This window comes from Rhinatrema bivittatum, chromosome 4 (genome assembly GCF_901001135.1).
Source record: "Rhinatrema bivittatum chromosome 4, aRhiBiv1.1, whole genome shotgun sequence".
NCBI lineage: Eukaryota > Metazoa > Chordata > Amphibia > Gymnophiona > Rhinatrematidae > Rhinatrema > Rhinatrema bivittatum.
The window spans coordinates 218,335,375-218,354,521 of record NC_042618.1 but is presented as its reverse complement, the minus strand read 5'-3'; the positions used below and the strand labels follow the sequence as shown (position 1 = coordinate 218,354,521).

General features: G+C 43.1%; 1 protein-coding gene across 7 annotated transcripts in view; it reads left to right on the top strand.

The window, feature by feature from the left end:
• The window catches only part of MYBPC1 (myosin binding protein C, slow type), a 244,050-nt gene that overhangs the window by 120,099 nt on the left and 104,804 nt on the right, over window positions 1-19,147 (top strand). For all 7 annotated transcript variants that reach the window (XR_003856413.1, XR_003856412.1, XR_003856411.1 and 4 more), the window contains 6 exons: window positions 843-878; window positions 3,479-3,583; window positions 6,534-6,682; window positions 7,942-8,059; window positions 9,660-9,714; window positions 11,670-11,723. Coding sequence is in view for 2 of the 7 variants with exons in the window: in XM_029599714.1 (XP_029455574.1) it covers window positions 843-878; window positions 3,479-3,583; window positions 6,534-6,682; window positions 7,942-8,059; window positions 9,660-9,714; window positions 11,670-11,723 (517 nt within the window). In the remaining 5 variants the exon portion in view is untranslated. The remainder of the gene's footprint in view (window positions 1-842; window positions 879-3,478; window positions 3,584-6,533; window positions 6,683-7,941; window positions 8,060-9,659; window positions 9,715-11,669; window positions 11,724-19,147) is intronic.

Below are 19,147 nucleotides of genomic sequence, written 5' to 3'. Positions count from 1 at the left end.
TTTTACCCCATGGCCTTTAGGGACTTGTAGTCTCGCTATTTAGTTCCCTAAGAAAAGTAGAACTAAATGTGGGCCATGGGATAAAATGAGGACTGGATGAGCCTGTCCTGCAAAATGAAGCCAGTTAGCGATCCTCATAGCAGGTTTTGGGTGACTATGCTGAAATGACACCTCAGAACGTTGCTGTTCCACGTTAAACATCTGACATAGTTAATTAATTGGCGCTTAGCTGTTACAAATTAATTAAAGGGAAATAGGCTTTAATCCAATGGTGAGCACATATCATAATGTGAAGGGTAACCCTCTACCTACCTCCCTGAGTCTTCATGGGCAGACAGTCAGATTGGCTCTCTCCCTCCATCTGTCTCTCACGTATCATCCTTCTGTATCACGAGCTTCCTCAAACCTCCATTTGTCTCCTTCTCTGTCTGTAAATAGTGACCATTTTCTCTTCCTAGAATGCCATCTCTCTCTGTCCCCCTGTTTCAGTCTTGTAGGCCTTGGAGGGGTGGCCATTAGGGAAGGGGATGAAATTTGGTCTCTCCATCTCACAAAACTCCACTCTAGCATGACCCTTCAGTTTCTACCTTTTTTGCCTCCAACTATTCAGTTTTATTAATACTATTTGGTTCATGTGCCCAGGCTGTTTGGCTGTTCTTCCTTCCGCTTGGTCTGTAGACTCCATCATGCAGATCCTTTTGCTCCAATTAATTTGCAACAGCTAACATTTTCAATTTCCTAAAAAAAAAAAAAAAAAGGTATTTTGGTATTAACAGAAAAAACACTAACCATGTCTTATAGTCTGCTCTCACTTTCTCAGCCAAATTATTATTTTCTTTCAGGTGATACTGCTCCCGAAAAGGAAAGAAAAGACTCAGGTGACAAATAACTTTCTCCTTTTGTCTAGTTGAAAGATATAACTTGACATTGCTAGTATAAAATACTGTAATATACTTGAAGACATTAAAACTAATAGACTGAACTTTTTGGGGAGGGAGGGAAGGGGGTTTATTTCACTGCACAACTTTTGAAATATATTAAATCAAACACAATGATAAACACATGTAGGCAATATTCAATCAGTTTGCAGTTGTGTGTGCAAATAAGGGCATTTAAAATGATCCCATTTCAATAGTTAATGCATCAAAGAGATGTTTGATTTCTTTTCTGTCTGTTGTAAGCCACCAATCTGTTGCTGATCAGAGATACAATACAGTGGTATTTTTCAGACCTGAGGAAGGGAGTGTAGTTCCTGAAAGCTAGTCAAGAAATGTATTAAGTTAGTGCAATACAAAGGTATCTTCTTATCTTAATTATGATGTTTGATAACCCCTATTTATGTGCATTCAACTGGACTAACATGACAACCACACTACTTTATAGCAAAGGATAGAATTTTAGGGAACAGTGGTTTGTCTAATGCCCCAAATTAACCAATGCACACCTTTCTTTCCTTGGAATATTAAAATATAAGAAACAGGGTAATCTGTGATCAGAAAGGCACAAGAAGATAGCATGACTCATCCACTGGAACCTGCATAAGCACATTGCAGTAGCAGAGAAATAATGGACCACAAACCCTGGCAGCAGTCGGTAAATGAAGTAGTGATCACCATATTAACCAATAAAAAGCTTCAGGCTAGATAACCAGACATAGTGGTAAAGGAGAAAAACACAACTGCATTGCTGATAGAAGCATCAGTGCCAAGTGACTACTCTGTAATATATTTGTAGCAAGAGATAGAATCGGAGACCAGGAAAATATGGCAGAAAGATACAGAGATAGTGCCAATTCTCTATGTGCCTTCACCCCTGATTGAAGTACCTGTATATAAAGCACACCTTATGAGTTCCAGAAGAAAGCTCTCCTTGGCACAAATGCAAGCATTAGGGAGAGCACTAGCAGCAAATCTGAGAGCTTGAGATCGAGATCATACCCAGCACATCTTGGCTTAAGAGCGAGGTTCATCCTTGTCATGGTATGCAACAAAACAACCCATTTAGAAACACTAGCTCAGGGAGAGACCACTGATTGAAAAATATTGTGAAAAAGAGAGAGAGAGAGAGAGGATATTGGCATTCTGACGGTAGTACCTATAGCATTAATTAATTAATTTAAAAAAATCCTTGTCTAGCTGAGAAACTGAGGTCTTATCCCCTACAGTAAATCTTCTCCATTATCCTGGCTGGCATTCACAACATGCTGTAAGAAACCTTTTTTTTAATGTATGACAGCATTGCTGGTTCTCTTGCTATAGCTTCTAAGAAGGAACCACCACAAATATCTTCTTCCCTGATCCACTCAGCAAGGCCATCTTTAGACTGGCGCGGGGCTTGGTGCAGTAAGGAAATGCAGGGCTTTTTATAGGCCATACATTAGTTGACAACCTTCCATCGCTCTATTTTCTTAGCAGCTGAGCCTATAAATTGCCCCAGCAGCTTCTTCCTCACTTTGGTAGAGAGATGGTATAGGGAAGATGTGGCGTCCACGTGCACCTGACAATTGTCACGCTTTGCTGTCGGCCAACGTTGCAAGGATATCTTTAGGCCTATGCAGCGTGACAGTCACTTTTCACTCCTGCTTAAAAATGGCCCTATCACACCACAGCAACATAAATGTTAGTGCTTTAAATTGTTTTCACTTAATTTCTAAGAGAAAAAGTATCCTAGATGAAGTGTTAAGTAGTGTAAGTAGATCTACATGCACTGAAGGTGTTCACAATTTGAGCTATGAAAGAAAATTGTTTATTAGCTGCTTGGTTTTCGCAAAGGCTTAGCATATTATGTGGAAGGAGCAAATCTACTTCAAGAAGGGCCAGGGGTGGTAGAAGTTCAACCCAAAGCAGTTTATAATAAGCAAACAAAACCAAGAAATACATAGGGCCGGATTTTTAAAAGGTTACACGCGCCGGGCCTATTTTCAAAAGGCCCAGCGACGAGCGTAAAGTCCCGGGATGCGTGTAAGTCCCTGGGCTTTACAAAAGGGGGTGGAGGGGGTGTGGCCAGAGGCCTCTGCACGGCTGCTGGGCCGGGGATTGCGTGTCGGCAGTTGACCAGCGCGCACAAATTACTTCAGCCCCAGGGCTGAAGTAAGTTTTAAAACAAAAAAAAGAAAGCAATAAAGGTAGGGGGGAAAGGGTGGGGGAGGTAGGGGAAGGGAAGGGAATGTGGGGTGGGGGGTAAGGAAGTTCCCTTCGAGGCCACTCTGATTTCGGAGCAGCCTGGGAGGGAACAGGGGAAGGCAGCGGGGCTCGGATAGGGCTCGGCGGGCGCAAGGTGCACAATTGTGCACCCCTTTGCGAGCACCGACCCTGGATTTTATAACATGCGTGCAGGTTCCGTGCCCAAGAGTACAGTTTGAAGGGAAAATGATAGTAAAGTCAGCCTTCTATTATCAAATAAATTCCTTTTCATAATAGAAAAGCCATACTCATATAGATAACAATTGCCTGTATTTTTTTTCTGTCTTTTTGAACAGTTTGGTCAATTGGGGAAGGAACCCCGGAAGAAGCAGACAAACGCAAGGATTCTGAGAGATCCACTTTATTCATTGGAAAACCCGAAAGTGGTTCCGTGAATGAAGGTGAGTGACTGTGGAACTAAGAACAGCGAGGCCAATATCAAATAGGACGTTTAGTGGACAAGTTATGCAGCTAAAGGTAGCCAGATAAATTGTCCCATAAATATCTCACTGAATATACTAGCCTAAAGTTATCCGGCTACATGTATATAGCCGAGTAGGTCTTTTTGTTATCCAGCCTTGTGTGGCTGGATATCGTGCTACTTATCCGGATATCTTTAAAAGATATCCTGCGAAGTAGTGTTGTCATAAGGAAGTAAAACAAAGTAAATAAAAGGGCCAGCGGGTCAGCACTCTCCCTCCCGGTCCAAAATATAATGCCAAGGCCCTGTTGGACCTTGCTCGCCTCACTTCCCCTCCCCAAAAAAACTTGTAATCGTGCAGAAATCACAGCTGGTGTTCTCAGGCTACCCCTGTCCACGTTTTTTTTAGAAATTGAAAGTTCTTCCTGTTCCCCTCATTTCCTTCCCACCTACCCACAAGGATGATAAAAGGTGCCAGCCCTCCCTCCTCGACCCTCCTTATCTCCCCCAATACCTTAATTTTTACTGCTGGCAGCAAGGGATCCTCCGCTCCACTCCTAGCACCTCCAGCACTGCTCTGAGAGCACCCAGGTTCCTCTCTGTCTCTCACCTCCTCCCAACAGGAAGGCAGAACCCTTCTCTTTCCCAAGGGCCCAGCATCAGTTCTATCAGGCCTCTTCTCTCCCCCACTTATTTTGTTTAATTTGTGGGCCACACCATCCAATGTCCTGAGGGGCTTCCAAAAAAAATTAATAAAATACAAATAAAATTAGGCAAAAATAATCATAAAATACAATTGACATAAAACAAAACAAATGTATTAGCATAAATATAGTTACTGTAAAACCATCACACCATATACAATAGAACCATATTAAACTGAAAAATAATCACAAGAACAAATTCTACTCTTGCTCAAATCATCAAACATGAGTAAGGAGAGACAATGAACTAGAGAAATTATAAGAACGCCACTGTGTTCAAATGTTCCAACTCCACGAGATAATAATATGAAACAAAAGGTAGTGAAGGGGTTTCATCAAGCCAGTAAACAGTAAACACCGTCTGGCCGACCAATGCAGCCAACGCCAGACCTCGCTATCATTAACCCCTGGAATCCCTTTTTCTCTAGTGTTTTCAATGCTAACGTGCAAACATATATCTTTTAAAGCTACAAACAAAACTTATTATAAAGGTTAATTGTTTTCAAACTGAAAAATATGCCAGCTCAAACGGATGTGTTTTTTAATTGTTTCTTAAATGACTTGTTGCACACCTGCTTTCATAACAAATGAGCTGATAATAGCCAATCACATGAATCTGCTAGTGTAATTATGCAATGACTTGCGATATCAAGAAAACATTCCCTGCCTAGGCAGCAATCTCACTTCCCCAAGTCCTTTCTCCATGCAGAAGAGAGGACATGGGGAGGGAGGAGTGGAGGTGGCACAGGTTTTTTTTTTTTTTGGCATTATTTTGGCATTTTTTTGGAGGGACCAGAGCACACATCAAGCAGGTGGAAAGATGTTGGTACTCAGTACTAGCAGGTAACCCTTGGGGAAAAAAGCCCTGGTTTTTCTTAAGCACAGAGGGCCAGATTTCCAAAACCTATGTGCGTAAATTGCCTTACGCACGCCGGGCCTATTTTTAAAAGGCCCGGCCACGCGCGTAAGTCCCGGAGCCAAAGAAAAGAGGCGGGGAGGGGCGGTCTGGGGCGGGGCTAGAGGCCCCCGGCACAGCGGCCATTTGCTGCTGTGCCGGGGGATCGCGTGACGGCAGGCTGCCGGCGTGCAAATGTAAGATAACTTTTTTTGGGGGGGTTAGGATAGGGCTAGGGGGTGCATAGGTTAGGGGAAGGGGTGGGAAGGATAGATTAGAGGGTAGGGAAGTTCCCTCCCAGGCTGACCCTAAATTGGAGCGCATGTTATAAAATCGGGCGTCCATGTGCGCGTGCCGGGTAGCACGCGTGCGCGCACATCTTAAAATCTACCCCAGAGTGAGCAAAAATGGAGGAGTAGACTATTTTAAAAAGTGGTCGGACCTTTACTTTTAAAGAAACATTTCGGCCCCGCAGATTGCCAGCAAAAAATCATTTTTTTAAACTAGTTGTTGGGCAATTACTTGTCCAATAGGAAAACAGTTCCCATTTCGGGGAGAGGGGTTTTACCTGCTGTCACGTTTAATCACCTTCCATTCACTCAGCACACTTGCAGCTGGGGGCTGGGGGGAGGGAATGACAAAGTTACTCTTCAAAATAATTCAGGGGAAGGGGGGAACTTAAAAATAGAAAGGGAAGGGAGCGGTGAAGCTGTGATCTTGGCTGGGGGAGGGAGTGGGTTTGGGGTTGCTTAGACTTCCCCAAGGTGCAAGAATGAGACTCATGGTACTAGGAAGGGATGTCTCGAGGGTCTTCCCACAGATCCGTAGGGCCAGCCCACTATCCAACAGATATTACTGTTGAGGGGAAGAGAGTTTAACTGGAGTACAGCAAAAAAGATAAGAAAATACTTGCACTGTTCAGCTTATTTTACTGTTTTCCGAGGTATTTTGTAGGATTTGATGTTTTGCATTAAGAAGTGTGCTATTTCATGGTACATGAGCTGTGCTTTTGTAATTTTTGACATTAGTTGTTCATTGTCTGGAGCCATGGACATGCAATGAAGAAATGCCAAAAAATAAGATAAATCCGTGTTACTTTTTAATTGTTTTCATTATTCTATGATGCATTCCGAGTTTTTTGAGCGTGACAGGGGCCCTTTCAGAGTTATCCAGAAAAAACCGACAGCAGTCCGGGTCTTCCGGGCAGAATCTCGCTGGCGGGTTGTAAAACTTACATTAAGCCTTTTTTTTTTTTTACGGATGGCATGAAAGACCTGCATGGCCCGGGCAAGACCGCAAGAGACATATCGAGCTGTTCTTCTTTCTTTAAGGGGGAGATATTAAGTTCATCGCCAAAGTCGAGGCCAAAGACCTTCTTAGGAAGCCGACTGTTAAGTGGTTGAAAGGCAAATGGATGGATCTGGCAAGCAAAGCAGGGAAGCACCTTCAGCTGAAAGAAACCTTCGATCGTTTCACCAAGGTAACATTTGCGGACGCCGTAAGCTCAGAGGCGCCCATGCTGGACCCGCTGCCGTTATCTTCGGCGAGAGCCACAGCTGGCTGTACATTAGAGCCTTTTTGGACCAGAAGTACAGGCAGGCTCGTCATTAGTGCTACCGAGCTTCAGTTTGTTTCTTACAGTGCCACGGCTTTTAGGGACCTGCGTGTGTCACGTATCAGGTATAAAAAACGAAAAAAAGCAGCAAGCTTAAGAAACCAGTCTGAAACTATTTCAGCCTAGGGACATTGATGCAAATACAATATTTGTTTAATTCTTTGAAACACCACCGTCAAACATTTCCAATGCTTTTCTCCTCTCTACTTCCTTATAGCTGTTTTCCTTATGCTCTTCCTTCTATCGTGATGCATATAGGGTCCTCAACTGGCTCCATTTTTTCCTGCAGTAGGTTAATCCAGTCCTGGTTTTATACCTCACTTTCTTCTCCCTCCCTCCCGCCACAAACACACACTCACACATACACACACACACACTCACACATACACACACACACACTCACACACACACATACACACACACAGAGACACACACACATACACACACTCACACACACACACTCACACACACACATATACACACACATACACACACACACATACACACACTCACACACACACATACACTCACACACACACACATACACACACAAATACACACACTCACACACACACACATACACACACTCACACACATACACACACACACACAAATACACACACACATACACTGCATGGATGGAGATGTTACTTGCTTTTCATAGGAAAATCCAAATTTCAGGTTTGGAACTGATGTATTGAAACCTCAGCCTATTTTTGGGAGGGGGTGGGGGGGGGAATGGAGCCAGCCGACAAATCTGGGTACAGGTTGCTCCCGTTAGTTCCAGATACTTGGCTTTTTCTGTCTGAACTATTTGTACACAATGCTTCTGTGTAAAGATATACTCAAGCACTAGTGACTACAGGAAAGCACTTAGAAAACACCAGCGCGTGTCGCGGTGGTTGCAGTTCTTGTAATAGGGATGGAGTGCAGCTCACTGCCCTTCTCTCAGGTTATTGGGCAACCCCCAACTCTGAGTCAGGAGAGCCACTTTGAACAAAGAAGGGGCGCTTCTGTGCTTGAAGTGAATGTCCATAATTAAATGGTGCAAAGCATTATAATCTGTGGATTTGCTGAACCACAAATCCTTGATACCATGCTGCCAGCCTCTGCTGTCATTTCAGACTTACACATTTGAGATGCAGATCATCAAAGCGAAGGAGAACTATGCGGGAAACTATAGATGTGAAGTCACGTACAAGGATAAATTTGACAGCTGCTCGTTCGATCTCGAAGTCATTGGTAAGATTTTCCTTCCAGTTTGATAGGCCCGAAAATTGAACATGTCATAATTAAATAAAAAGGTACTGTATCTGCAAACTCCACTTTCAATCAGATTTGTTTTACAAGGCTACGGAAAAGTGAATCCATCACAGATGACCGGGGGGGGGGTTCATGTTATTATTCTTTAGTTTCTCAGCAGGTAGGTTTTCATTAGATTTCCCTTTTTTAGTTTCTATTTTGCTTCATTTCATTGTGTTAGGATGCACTGCTATTTTACAACAGCACACACAAGAGCATTAAAAAAAGCAAACCCCACCTTTTCAAATTTTAAAAGGTTTCCCCTCCCCCCCCCCCCTCTCCAGCTTTCTCCCACTCCAGACTTCCCTCCTCCCAGACCCAGATCAGCCAGTGCCAGTTTGAGATATGGAACCAATAGGGCAGGAGTGACTGGGGTTGGCTCCCACCCCTTTGGACCCAGGCATTGTGGGTAAGCTGAGAGGAGGTGCCTTTTTTAAGCTTAAAGGTTCAAATTATTTCAGCGGGGAGGGGCCCTGGGTGCCAGAGCTGGTTGCCCCCTTATTTTGAAAAGGAAATGAAAACTAAATGAAATGTTGCTGGGTTTTTTTTCCCTTTGCTCTCGAAATGTTACTGCCGTTTCAGACATGGCCTGAAATAGCCTCCCCCGTGCTCTTCTCTAATGCAGTGGCTTTACCACCCGGTTCTCGGGGGACCCAGCAGGCCAGTCTGCTTTTCAGGATCTTCACAATGCGTGGGAATGCAGACCAGGGAGGCAGTGCATTCTAACCTATCTGATGCATGTTTGCTGGGACCAGGTAGGGGAGCCAAAACTCCATTGTGCGTTCAGGCCCCAGGTGTGCGCGCAGGGAAGTCGAACTGCAGAGGTGTTTGTCATCCATTCATGGATGGATGAATGGGATGCACAAACTGAATCCCATCGGAGATGGTGTGCGTTTTATCGTACACCGCTTAGGCCATCTGCGGAAGCGGTTTATAAACCGTAAAGAAATAGAAGTTGGGGAAAACGTCTGCAAAATCGTTGCCCTTTTAGTTTAGCTAGGGTCAGGGAATACAACCGCAGCTAATAAAGATCAGTGCACACAGTCAGGTCAGGTGGTTGCATCATTCCATGCCTGTTTGCTCTCCTTTACTTCCCCGAGTTCTTATCCTTTCGTGTGGCTCGATAAGTGCGGCAGAATTTGCTTTCTTTGGCTATCCCAGAAAGCAACTGATTTGGCCTGTGAAACTGACCAATCTGATCAACAGATTTACAGCTGAATATCTCAGCTATATAACGTATACCAGGTGATCGTGTCAGGACAGTGTTTTTGCCCTTGTCCAGTCTTTTAATTGTTACTCAGGCCAAAAATGTTGATCCTTCCTATCCATATAAGGAAAGAAACAGTAAAAAGGGGGAGGAAGAGAAATCCAGTAGACGCTTTGCTCTCAGGTACAAAATGTAATTTCGACTAAAGTATTAGAAAAATATGCAACGCTGATATAAGTTTGAAACCAAGTTGTGCTGCTGCATTTAAAAGTGTCTTATCCAGTACAAGAAGCCCAAGCAAACATGTTTAATACAATATGTTTTCATTCGTAGCATCCGCTGATTCAGCCGCTCCAGCTATTGACATCCGATCTGCTTTCAAAAGAAGGTAACTTCAAAAAGCCATCGCTGAGCACTGCTAAGTATTAGAAGTCGGTAAAGAGCAATGATGTTCATACAAATCGTTAGAACATCTGTGTCTGCGTTAGGCGTTCTCAATATTATTAAAAGATGAATGAAATATCTTTGTGGGAGTGGTGGGGGGAAGTCATAGTCATCAGTAAGGGCAATGCCTGGTAGCCGGATTTAGACCTGGAAAATGCCCTGGTGCATGGCTCCCGGTCCTCAGGAATGTTGCTGTAATGACCAGATTAGGAACTGTGGGAGGGAGGGTCTATTAAACTAGGGTATGGCTCATGGCGCTAGAATCCCGGCACTAGTTCTGACTGAGCTGGAAGAGAAAGGACCAACCACCAGACCAGAAGAAAAAAAGGAATGAAATGCTAATATGGTTTAATTCAGTTGTAGAAGAGTTAGTAAACTGCAGGATCCTTAAAGTATCTTTTTATTTAGGAGCATATTGTTATGGTTTGTGGGTATGTGGACCCTTGGCCTGAGGTGCGAGTTGTAACAGCCCGTGGGGAGGAGCACCACGGGTCCGCACCATCAGGAGGCGAGGTACAGGCACAGCGGGGAGCTCTGGGCATGGTAGTGGAGAGATCCCCAGGAACCAGGAGGTAACCCCCATGGGGGCGACAGACAGTAGGTAGTACCTGGAGTGAGACCCTGAAGAGAGAGGCACCAGGCAGACCGCGGAGCGGAAGGTGCAGGATTAGCCGTGTAGAAGGTTCTCCGGGAGGACAGCCCCAAGGGGCGGAGCTGCAGCATAGTGGGCGTAGACTTGGAGGCGCAGGCCAACCCACGAGGCAGGGAAGCCCAGGCCCGGTCTCAGCTGCTGACGTAGGCAGGAACCTGGAGAGTGGAGAAGTGTCTGCAGTCTAGTAGAGAAGCAGGCCTGAGGAGCGGGACAGCTGACAGTCGTTGAATAAACAGGAGCACAGCCCCATGGAGCAGGGAAGCTCTAGGTTGCTTCTTGAATAGTAAGCAAGGCCCGAGGAGCAGGAGAACGTGGACAGTCTTGCTAGAACACAGGTGCAACCCCGAGGAGTGGGGAAGGCTAGCCAAGGAACTCACAGGTTGCCGCAGTGTTCCAAGGGAGACCCAAGTAGTAGAAGCCATTGCAGAGTAGGACCCAGGAGGCACAAGGCCAGCCCAAAGAGCGGAGTAGGCCAGGGGAGCAAGTCCCCGTAGGAGCGCACATTGACCTTCAAGGAGCGGGTGCCAGACAGGGTCCAGGAGCAAAGCACGTAGCGACGTCTCAGGAACACAAGGCAGGAGTTGTGGACTAATACGGAACTTGTTGCCAAGTCGGCTAGCTGGGGGCGAAGGTGGAGCATAAGTACAGGAGTCCGATGACGACATCAAGCAGGGACGCCCCTGAGGTTCCCACCGAATAGGCTTCAAAGGCGGGACCTGTGATGCATGCGTGCGCCTAGGAAGGCCTGACCTCAAAGTAGGAAGTAGCGGCATCCATGCTGCCATGAGGAGTCCTGAGGAACGTGGTGGTGTAGGCAGGCCCGCGCTGTGAGCAGACCCGGGGAGGGCAGGAGAGCAGTGCAAATACTCACGTTCGCAGCCGCCTGCGACCGACAGGCATAACACACATATACTCCAATAGAAAGCTTTTTATTGAGAACAAAGTGTATTTCTACTATGGGATCATGGGGAGGAAGATGATTCTGCACACTGAAGAGTCATAAACAATTAAAGGAAGGACCATGCTAGCACACTTACGTACTTCTAGGCATGTCACTTCTGAAGACGGGCAGTCTGCTGAACAGAGGCGGACTTTGCTTGGAAAGAAATGCAGCCCTGTGCCACATGGGCACTATTTCATGTGTACATATGCAAATCCTGCTTTGCAAGCACTTGGAAAATGTATTGTCCAGGTTTCTCTGCACCAACCGAAGATCTGACTTTTTTTTTTTGTTTAATTAATTACAGTGGTGAAGGACAAGATGCAGGAGAGCTTGACTTTAGTGGTCTCCTTAAACGCAGGTGAGAAACAATTCATGAAGGAAGCAAATATGTAAAAGAATCATTCCCATCTTTAAAAAGTTAGGTTTGGAAAATATACATTTGTAAAAGTTCTTTATTTTTTCTTTATGATTTTATAATTTTTTTATAACAGCCAGATAAAAAATCTTTCCTTTTTAAAAATGTTAATATGCCCAGCATCTGATTTAACCATAGAGCCATTTAACATTATTATTCATTGAGCATTGTTTATATCTTATTTGGCTTTTGCCTGGCTTTTTTTTTTTTTTTTTATTGTTGTATCTTTTTTCTTTTGAGATGAGCAAGCCAGAAAATTGAGATCAAAATCAGAAAAGCAGCTCCAGAGATAAACAGAATTAAATCAAGATCTCATAAATTGTTGCCCTTTTAGAAATTGCAGAAAATTAGTGCTTTGGGGTGGAAAATGCACTATTTCAAGCTGTGTCAAAACCTGATTGTTAGGCTTTCGGGATCTGTTTGGAGTTTTTTTTGTCCTACTTGTGCCAGAAACTTATATCTGATCCTCATAGATTTTGCATTTCAGAAAGTCTAGCTACAAATCAGTTCACTTAATTTCTGCGGTTCTCTTGTAAACAGAAGGCAGATCACTTCAGGCATGTTATGCTAACATGCCTGGAAGTGAGATTTCTTAAGGCGAGGAAGGGGAATCTCTAAGACTCCTATTCAAATGCATTGAACTGCAAGAAAGTATGAAATATGGACATGCCTTATGCAACAACATGTGAGCTGAACATTGTCATCAACAATATAGTACAGCAGGCTTATAGAGCTTCCAAAAACATGCATTTCGGGCGCAGTTATATTACAGCGCCCCTGAATTACGCAGCAAGCGTCCATGTAAGTTGTACACCGATTTTGAAAGTGGACTTAGATGGATAAGTTCACTTTGAAAATTATCCCCACCAGATTTGCCCGCACACCATTACATCTGCCGCTGTGAGCGTGGGACATTTTCGGGAAAATTTCTGCATATACTTTGGAAAATGCAAAAGCATGCAATAAGTCCAATCCTCCCCCCCACCTCTGCCCCTGGGAAAGCCTCCGCTCAGTCTAGGTAAAATTACTCCTGAGCAGGGCAGACACAGGGAAGTTTTACCCATCCAGCAGGGAGGTCATTTCATGAAAGCATTTGCAATTGCCTTCCTTGTATGTAGAATGTACAATGAATACAAAAAGTATGTCCGAGGCTGTTCAAGAAGTAAATATTTCTTTCCTGGAAGGAATTATTCTTTGAGATCCTCGTCTTCAGCTTTGTAGACATACGATGCCCTCATTCGAATGTCAAAAAATCCAAAAGACATGTTTATGATTCCGCACACTCTCTCATTCCTTCTTTAATGCAATGAATGGGAGTAAGGGGTAAGGGCACCTTAGGTTCAGGCAACATCCAGGCTACACTTCTCTCACCGCTGGCTTCCAGCAACACAATTTGATCCTGTCGATCCTGTTTTCTCACGAGAGAGAAGGAAAAATGATCCAGTACTGGTCGTCTCCTGAAATTCACTATTATATTTATTTATTTATTTATTTATTTTCTTTATTTATTTTCTTTGAATATACTGATGCTCAAGACGAAGTCTTATCGTACCGGTTTACAGTAGAACAAGAGGAAACCATTTAACACAGAGAAAGAAAGGAAGTTACAATAAACAGGGAGTGTAGAACATGGCCGTTAAGGGAGAAAGAGATAGATTAATGTAGCTCAACTAGAGAGGTACTGTGAGCAGTAGAAAACAATTGATTAAATAGCATACTCTCAGGTGCTTGATTTTTTTTTTTAATTAACTTAAGAAATGGATGCACCTACTTGTACTGAGTAGGGAGAGGATATTCTAAGGGTCAGAAAATAATACAAGCAAATCAGAGCCATGCGTTTCTTAAATCTTGATATTCCCTTCCTTTTTGCACCTTGAGTTACTGCTAAGTTTGGGGTCCTGATAATGACTTTACATGCCATGAATATTCTTATTGAGTGGCACGCAAAGAAGACCATGTGCATTTACACTCCAAGCCATGAAGGGAAAGCATTTTACCATTTGCCTCTCAGGAAGACCTGTTTTGCCAGTAGAAATGCATAGCTTGGAAGGCAATGTCAACGAAATTGCCTAATTCGGAATGGTTCGGGAAAACCGAAAAATGATTGAAATTTTTCCGAAATTTCAGAAAAAAATTCATTTTTGAGTTAGTGCGCACTAACCCGAAAATCAGGGCCCCTGGAAACCCCCCCCCCCCACGAACCACAGGAAAAACAAAATTCCTGTGGGGGGAGGGGCCCGAAACGAAGCCCAACACGAAATATTTACCCGAAGCACATCTCTACTTTCTGCTTCCTGAAAATAAAGGCATAATCATTTGATCTGTGCAGGCAAAATGTAATATTTACAAGCTGTTGTTTAAGTAGTCAATCAAATTGACTACTTAAACTTACTCAATCTCACCGCTCTTAAAGAAACCTAACCTTGACCCGAAGGAACCCAACAACTTCCGCCCCATAGCTAACCTCCCATTCATCGCCAAGATCATGGAAAAACTAGTGAACTCTCAACTCTCAGATTTCATCGAAGACAACAATCTTCTCTTCACCCCACAACACGGCTTCAGAAAAAATCGAGGCACAGAATCCCTCCTCTCCTCGTTGACAGATTATATCTTAATGGGCCTTGACAAAGGAAACTCATTCCTATTGATCTTGTTAGACCTCTCAGCAGCGTTCGACACGGTCAACCACGCCATCCTCCTAAACCAACTCTCGTCTATAGGAATCAGCGGCACCGTCCTATCCTGGTTCAAAACGTTTCTCAATAACAGAGGTTACAAAGTTAAAATCCAAAACAAGGAATCCTCTAGATTTGACTCTGTCATAGGAGTCCCTCAAGGTTCTTCATTATCTCCGACCCTATTTAATATCTATCTTCTTCCTCTCTGCCAACTTCTCACCAACCTCAATCTAAAGTACTTCCTTTATGCAGACAATATCCAAATCATCATCCCCATCAAAGATACATATTCTGAAACTCTTGACTACTGGGAATCATGCCACCTGAAAATCAAACAACTACTAAACAACCTACACCTCATCTTAAACTCTTCTAAGACAGAAATCCTTCTCATTTCTCCGGAAACCAACATCTCCAACACTACTCTTCCCACCAACCTACCTACCACACAAGTTCGAGACTTAGGAGTGATAATAGACAACCGGCTAAACTTCAAGGCCCATATCAACAAAACAACCAAAGACTGCTTCTATAAACTCCAGGTTCTGAAGAGGATAAGACCTCTTTTCCATGCCCAAGACTTCAGAACGATCATCCAAGCAGTCATTTTTGCAAAATTAGACTACTGCAATTCCCTATTGCTAGGTCTGCCCTCTTCCTACTCCAAACCACTACAGATGGTTTCAAAATTCAGCAGCTCGATTACTAACAGGCGCAAGAAAGAGAGACCACATATCCCCCATTCTGAAAGAGTTACATTGGCTACCCATCCACTTCCGTATCATGTACAAAGCCATTTGTGTCATCTTCAAAACTATTCATCAACGCATCTCCCGCGATCTACAAATCCCCCTCCAAGTATACAACTCGACAAGACCTACCAGAAATGTCTACCGAGGCGCCCTCAAAGTTCCCCCTGCGAAAATGACCAAACACATCACTCTAAGAGATCGTGCCACCTCCACTGCTGGCCCTTCTCTGTGGAATTCCATTCCCACAGATCTCAGACTGGAACCCTGCCTCTTAACTTTTAGGAAAGGACTTAAGACTTGGTTATTCAAGCAAGCTTTCCCAGACACAATCTAATATCACGTCATAGATACAAACCAAGGACTTCAAATATTCAGCCATTAATCATGCCATTTTTACATAGCATTTAATTTATTTGTATACCGTTCAACCGTTTATTCTTTCCTATCTCTTCCTTCTTATCCAAGTTCTGCTACCCTTGTTATTTGTAACTGCTCCTTCGATCACCACAGTTCTAGTTGATGTATTTAATGCACTCCCGTTTCATGTAAACCAGCAAGATATGTGCTCATGATTGCCGGTATATAAAAACCTTAAATAAATAAAAATAAATAAATAAAAATAAAATAAATTGCTCTTGTAGCCTTTCCACATTGCAGTTTTTATTGCGGTGGGTGAATGGAATTAGTTGTAGTAGATACGTTGCTCTTTTCAGATCACATATTTTGTCAATTTTAGGGTAGAGACCTTCGATGAACTCCTGGGTTAAAATCTCACCTCCCCAGTCATGCAGACACTCTGCTGAATAGGATCAACATATTTCACTAAATTTAGTGGGACTGATTTTTCTTGCCCTCATGCTTCCCCTGGTAAAGGTGATTCAGCTTGACTGTGTCATCCTTTTCTGGTGCATAGAATAAAGCTCCTGTGTATGGAGACACAGATGGGCAGAAAAGATTTGAACTAGCAGCTGTTGTGTATTCCCAGGTTTTGTAAACACCTACATATTCTTTATCCTTGAATGTATCAGTCAGCTTTCAAGGCAATGTACACATTTTACAGCAGTTTAAAACAAGGCTAATCCATATTATAAGTCTCTTACTTCTCATGCACAATCTTTGGCTCCCCTGGCGGAGTTACATGTGACGTGATGTTTTGTACACGTTTTATTGTTTCTCTTTCTCTGGGGGCGGAGTGGGGGTCTTGACAACCAAACCTGACCGCTTTTATTGATGTTTTTTATTTTTGCTTATTGTTGTGATCGTTTGTTGCTTATTTATACGGGAGCTGAGGTTCTCTGCAGGGGGGAGGGTGTCTTCCGAGGGAGGGGGGTGGGTAGGGGGACTAGAGGTCCGGAATACATGGGGGAAAAAAAAAGGTGTGGTTTGTACACTTGTACTGTTGTATTGTTGTCTGTTTCAATTTATACCATGCCACAATAAAGAAATTAAAAAAAAAAAAAACAAAAAAAAAACAAGGCTAATTTCTTTTTGTTTTAGGGGGTTTTTTTTTACATGCTGATAGTTTAATTTAATGTAGCTATTTATATCCCATCATTCCAACATGGTGTGCTACAGTAGCAATCATGCATAATCTATGCGTAAATCAAGTCATAACATAAATAACACAATAAAAAATCATCTAGTAACGCAAGGTGAGGTTTTAGTTGTGGTCTAGGGTTTGGGGGGCAGTTGTACCTGCACAGTCAGACGTACGAACAGCACAGTACGCACCAGTGAAGATTTGATGTGATTTGGAATGAGGAAAGATACACAGAGATGAGATTTCTACAATGTTCTCTCGCCCTAGCTTGATAGCACACAGGTAGAGAGTACATTGCACAAATCTCATCTCTGTGTAACTTTTCTCATTCCAAATCACATCAAATTTTCACTGATGTGTACTGTGCTGTTCGTACCTCTGACTGTGCATGTACAACTTCCCCCCAAAGGCCTGGACCAGCACCAAAACCTCACCATGTGTTTCTAGATAACCCTTCTATAGTTGTATAAATAGTTAACTAATATGAGAGCCTTATAAGAGAGTCAGTCTCTCTCTCTCTCTCTCTCTCTCTCTCTCTCTCTCTCTCTCTCTCTCTCTCTCTAATACAAGGAAATGCCCATCTGGGCACTTCACAAAGTGAAAACATATATCATAGGTGTGATACGTTAAATGCATGTTACAGTAAAATAGCCATGCAAAGCACACATTGCAAAAAATTACCCTATCCATATCCTCTTTTTATCACAGGCATTATTCATGTGAAATTTATAGCATTTTGATGAATCTAGGGGTCTGTGGCAGGCAGGGTGAGGGCATTCCAAGGTAGAGCTGACTTAGCCAGATAAGTTATCCAGCTAATTTGGATATTCCGTGTTAGCCATATATAATCTCCAGCTAAGTCTGGTAGCCCATGATAGGACTGTCCTAAAGTGAGCCAGAAAAACTTATCCAGTTAACTTTAAGATAGCAGGATATATTCAGTGGCACAGCCACACTGCTGAATATACAGGCTAACTAGCCGAGCTGCACAGCAGCTCAATATCTACCTCAAAAGTAATCAGATAAATTTGAAAAGGATTAAAACCAACCAAGACACAGATTTCAAAAAAATAAATTACAATAAACTAATACAATTTAACCAAAACATTTTTTTTTCAAAAGACCATATCATGAATTGGGCATTTAGTACTTCGTAAAAAGGAATGTTTAGACATTTTTTTCTAAACACTAAATAATTCAGTTCACAGTGGGCCTGCCTTAGTAGATGATTCCATCATTTTGGAACCATTGGCATAAATATCCTCCCTCTTGATCTGAACAGCCTAATTTCTTTAAGAGAGGGTATATGTAAAAGTTTCCTGCGAAGATTTCAAACAGCTTAGACAGTACACATGGTAGGAGCACAAGATGGTGCTAGTCGTCCATTGCTCCTACCATGTGACAGGGGCCGACCAATGGCACCGGTAGCCCCTGTGACATAGTAAGGGCAAAGGCTATTGGCGCCATTTTGAATACCGGCAGCTGACGGCCCGAGTGCAGGAGAATGCTCCAGGACCACTGCTGGACCACCAGGGACTTTTGGCAAGTCTTGGAGGGGTCAGGAGGGTGGGGGATTTATTCATTAGTGATATGTTGCTTTCATGGGAGTTCTCCATACGTTTCGGAACCCTACGAATGCAACAAATAGGGACCTATACATTGCGGATTGCGCATTCGTTCAAAACGAATGCTCATCCGTACAAACTAGCTCTGTTTTGTCAAGACAAACAGATCCAGTCTTGGTTGTATCCTATTGCATGGATGGACTTGTAGCTCTGATTTCCCTAATTCAAATCCATGCATGTAGTAGGGCTAAAACCAGACCTGGAGCTGCCTGTCCTGACAGAGTATTTGGTAATCAGAAATGTTCAAAAAAGATAAACCAGAAATTACATTATTATCAACTAGGGATTTTTAAAAATGCCATTTCTTTCAACAATTGTCTGGCCCATTATTGATGACCCCTGGTGACTATGACACCGCACAAGAGCTCTGATCTGGGGTAAATTAAAGACTGCCTTTCCTGATTTTATATATATGCACAAATAGTGGCCACATAATGACAGAATCAAAAAGGAGTTGAATTAACACCACTATAATCCTTTCTGTATCTGATCTTATTCCAAACCCAGGTCTCCTTTTGGTCAGCATTCTGGCAGCTCACAGCCAAAGACATATTTTGAACTGGATTCTCTTCTTCTTGAGAATCAGTATGATTTATTTAAAGTTTAATCTTATAGAAGGCAATTTCCAAAGCTTTTCCTGCAGGGAAGCAGCTGTTTACCCATAGGAAATGTTCCTCCTGAAAATTGGCCATGTTCCCTCTCTCCCCTGTGAGTGAAATAGCGTGGGTAATTTGCCCGCACCAGAAAAGAGATGGGACAAGATTGGGGG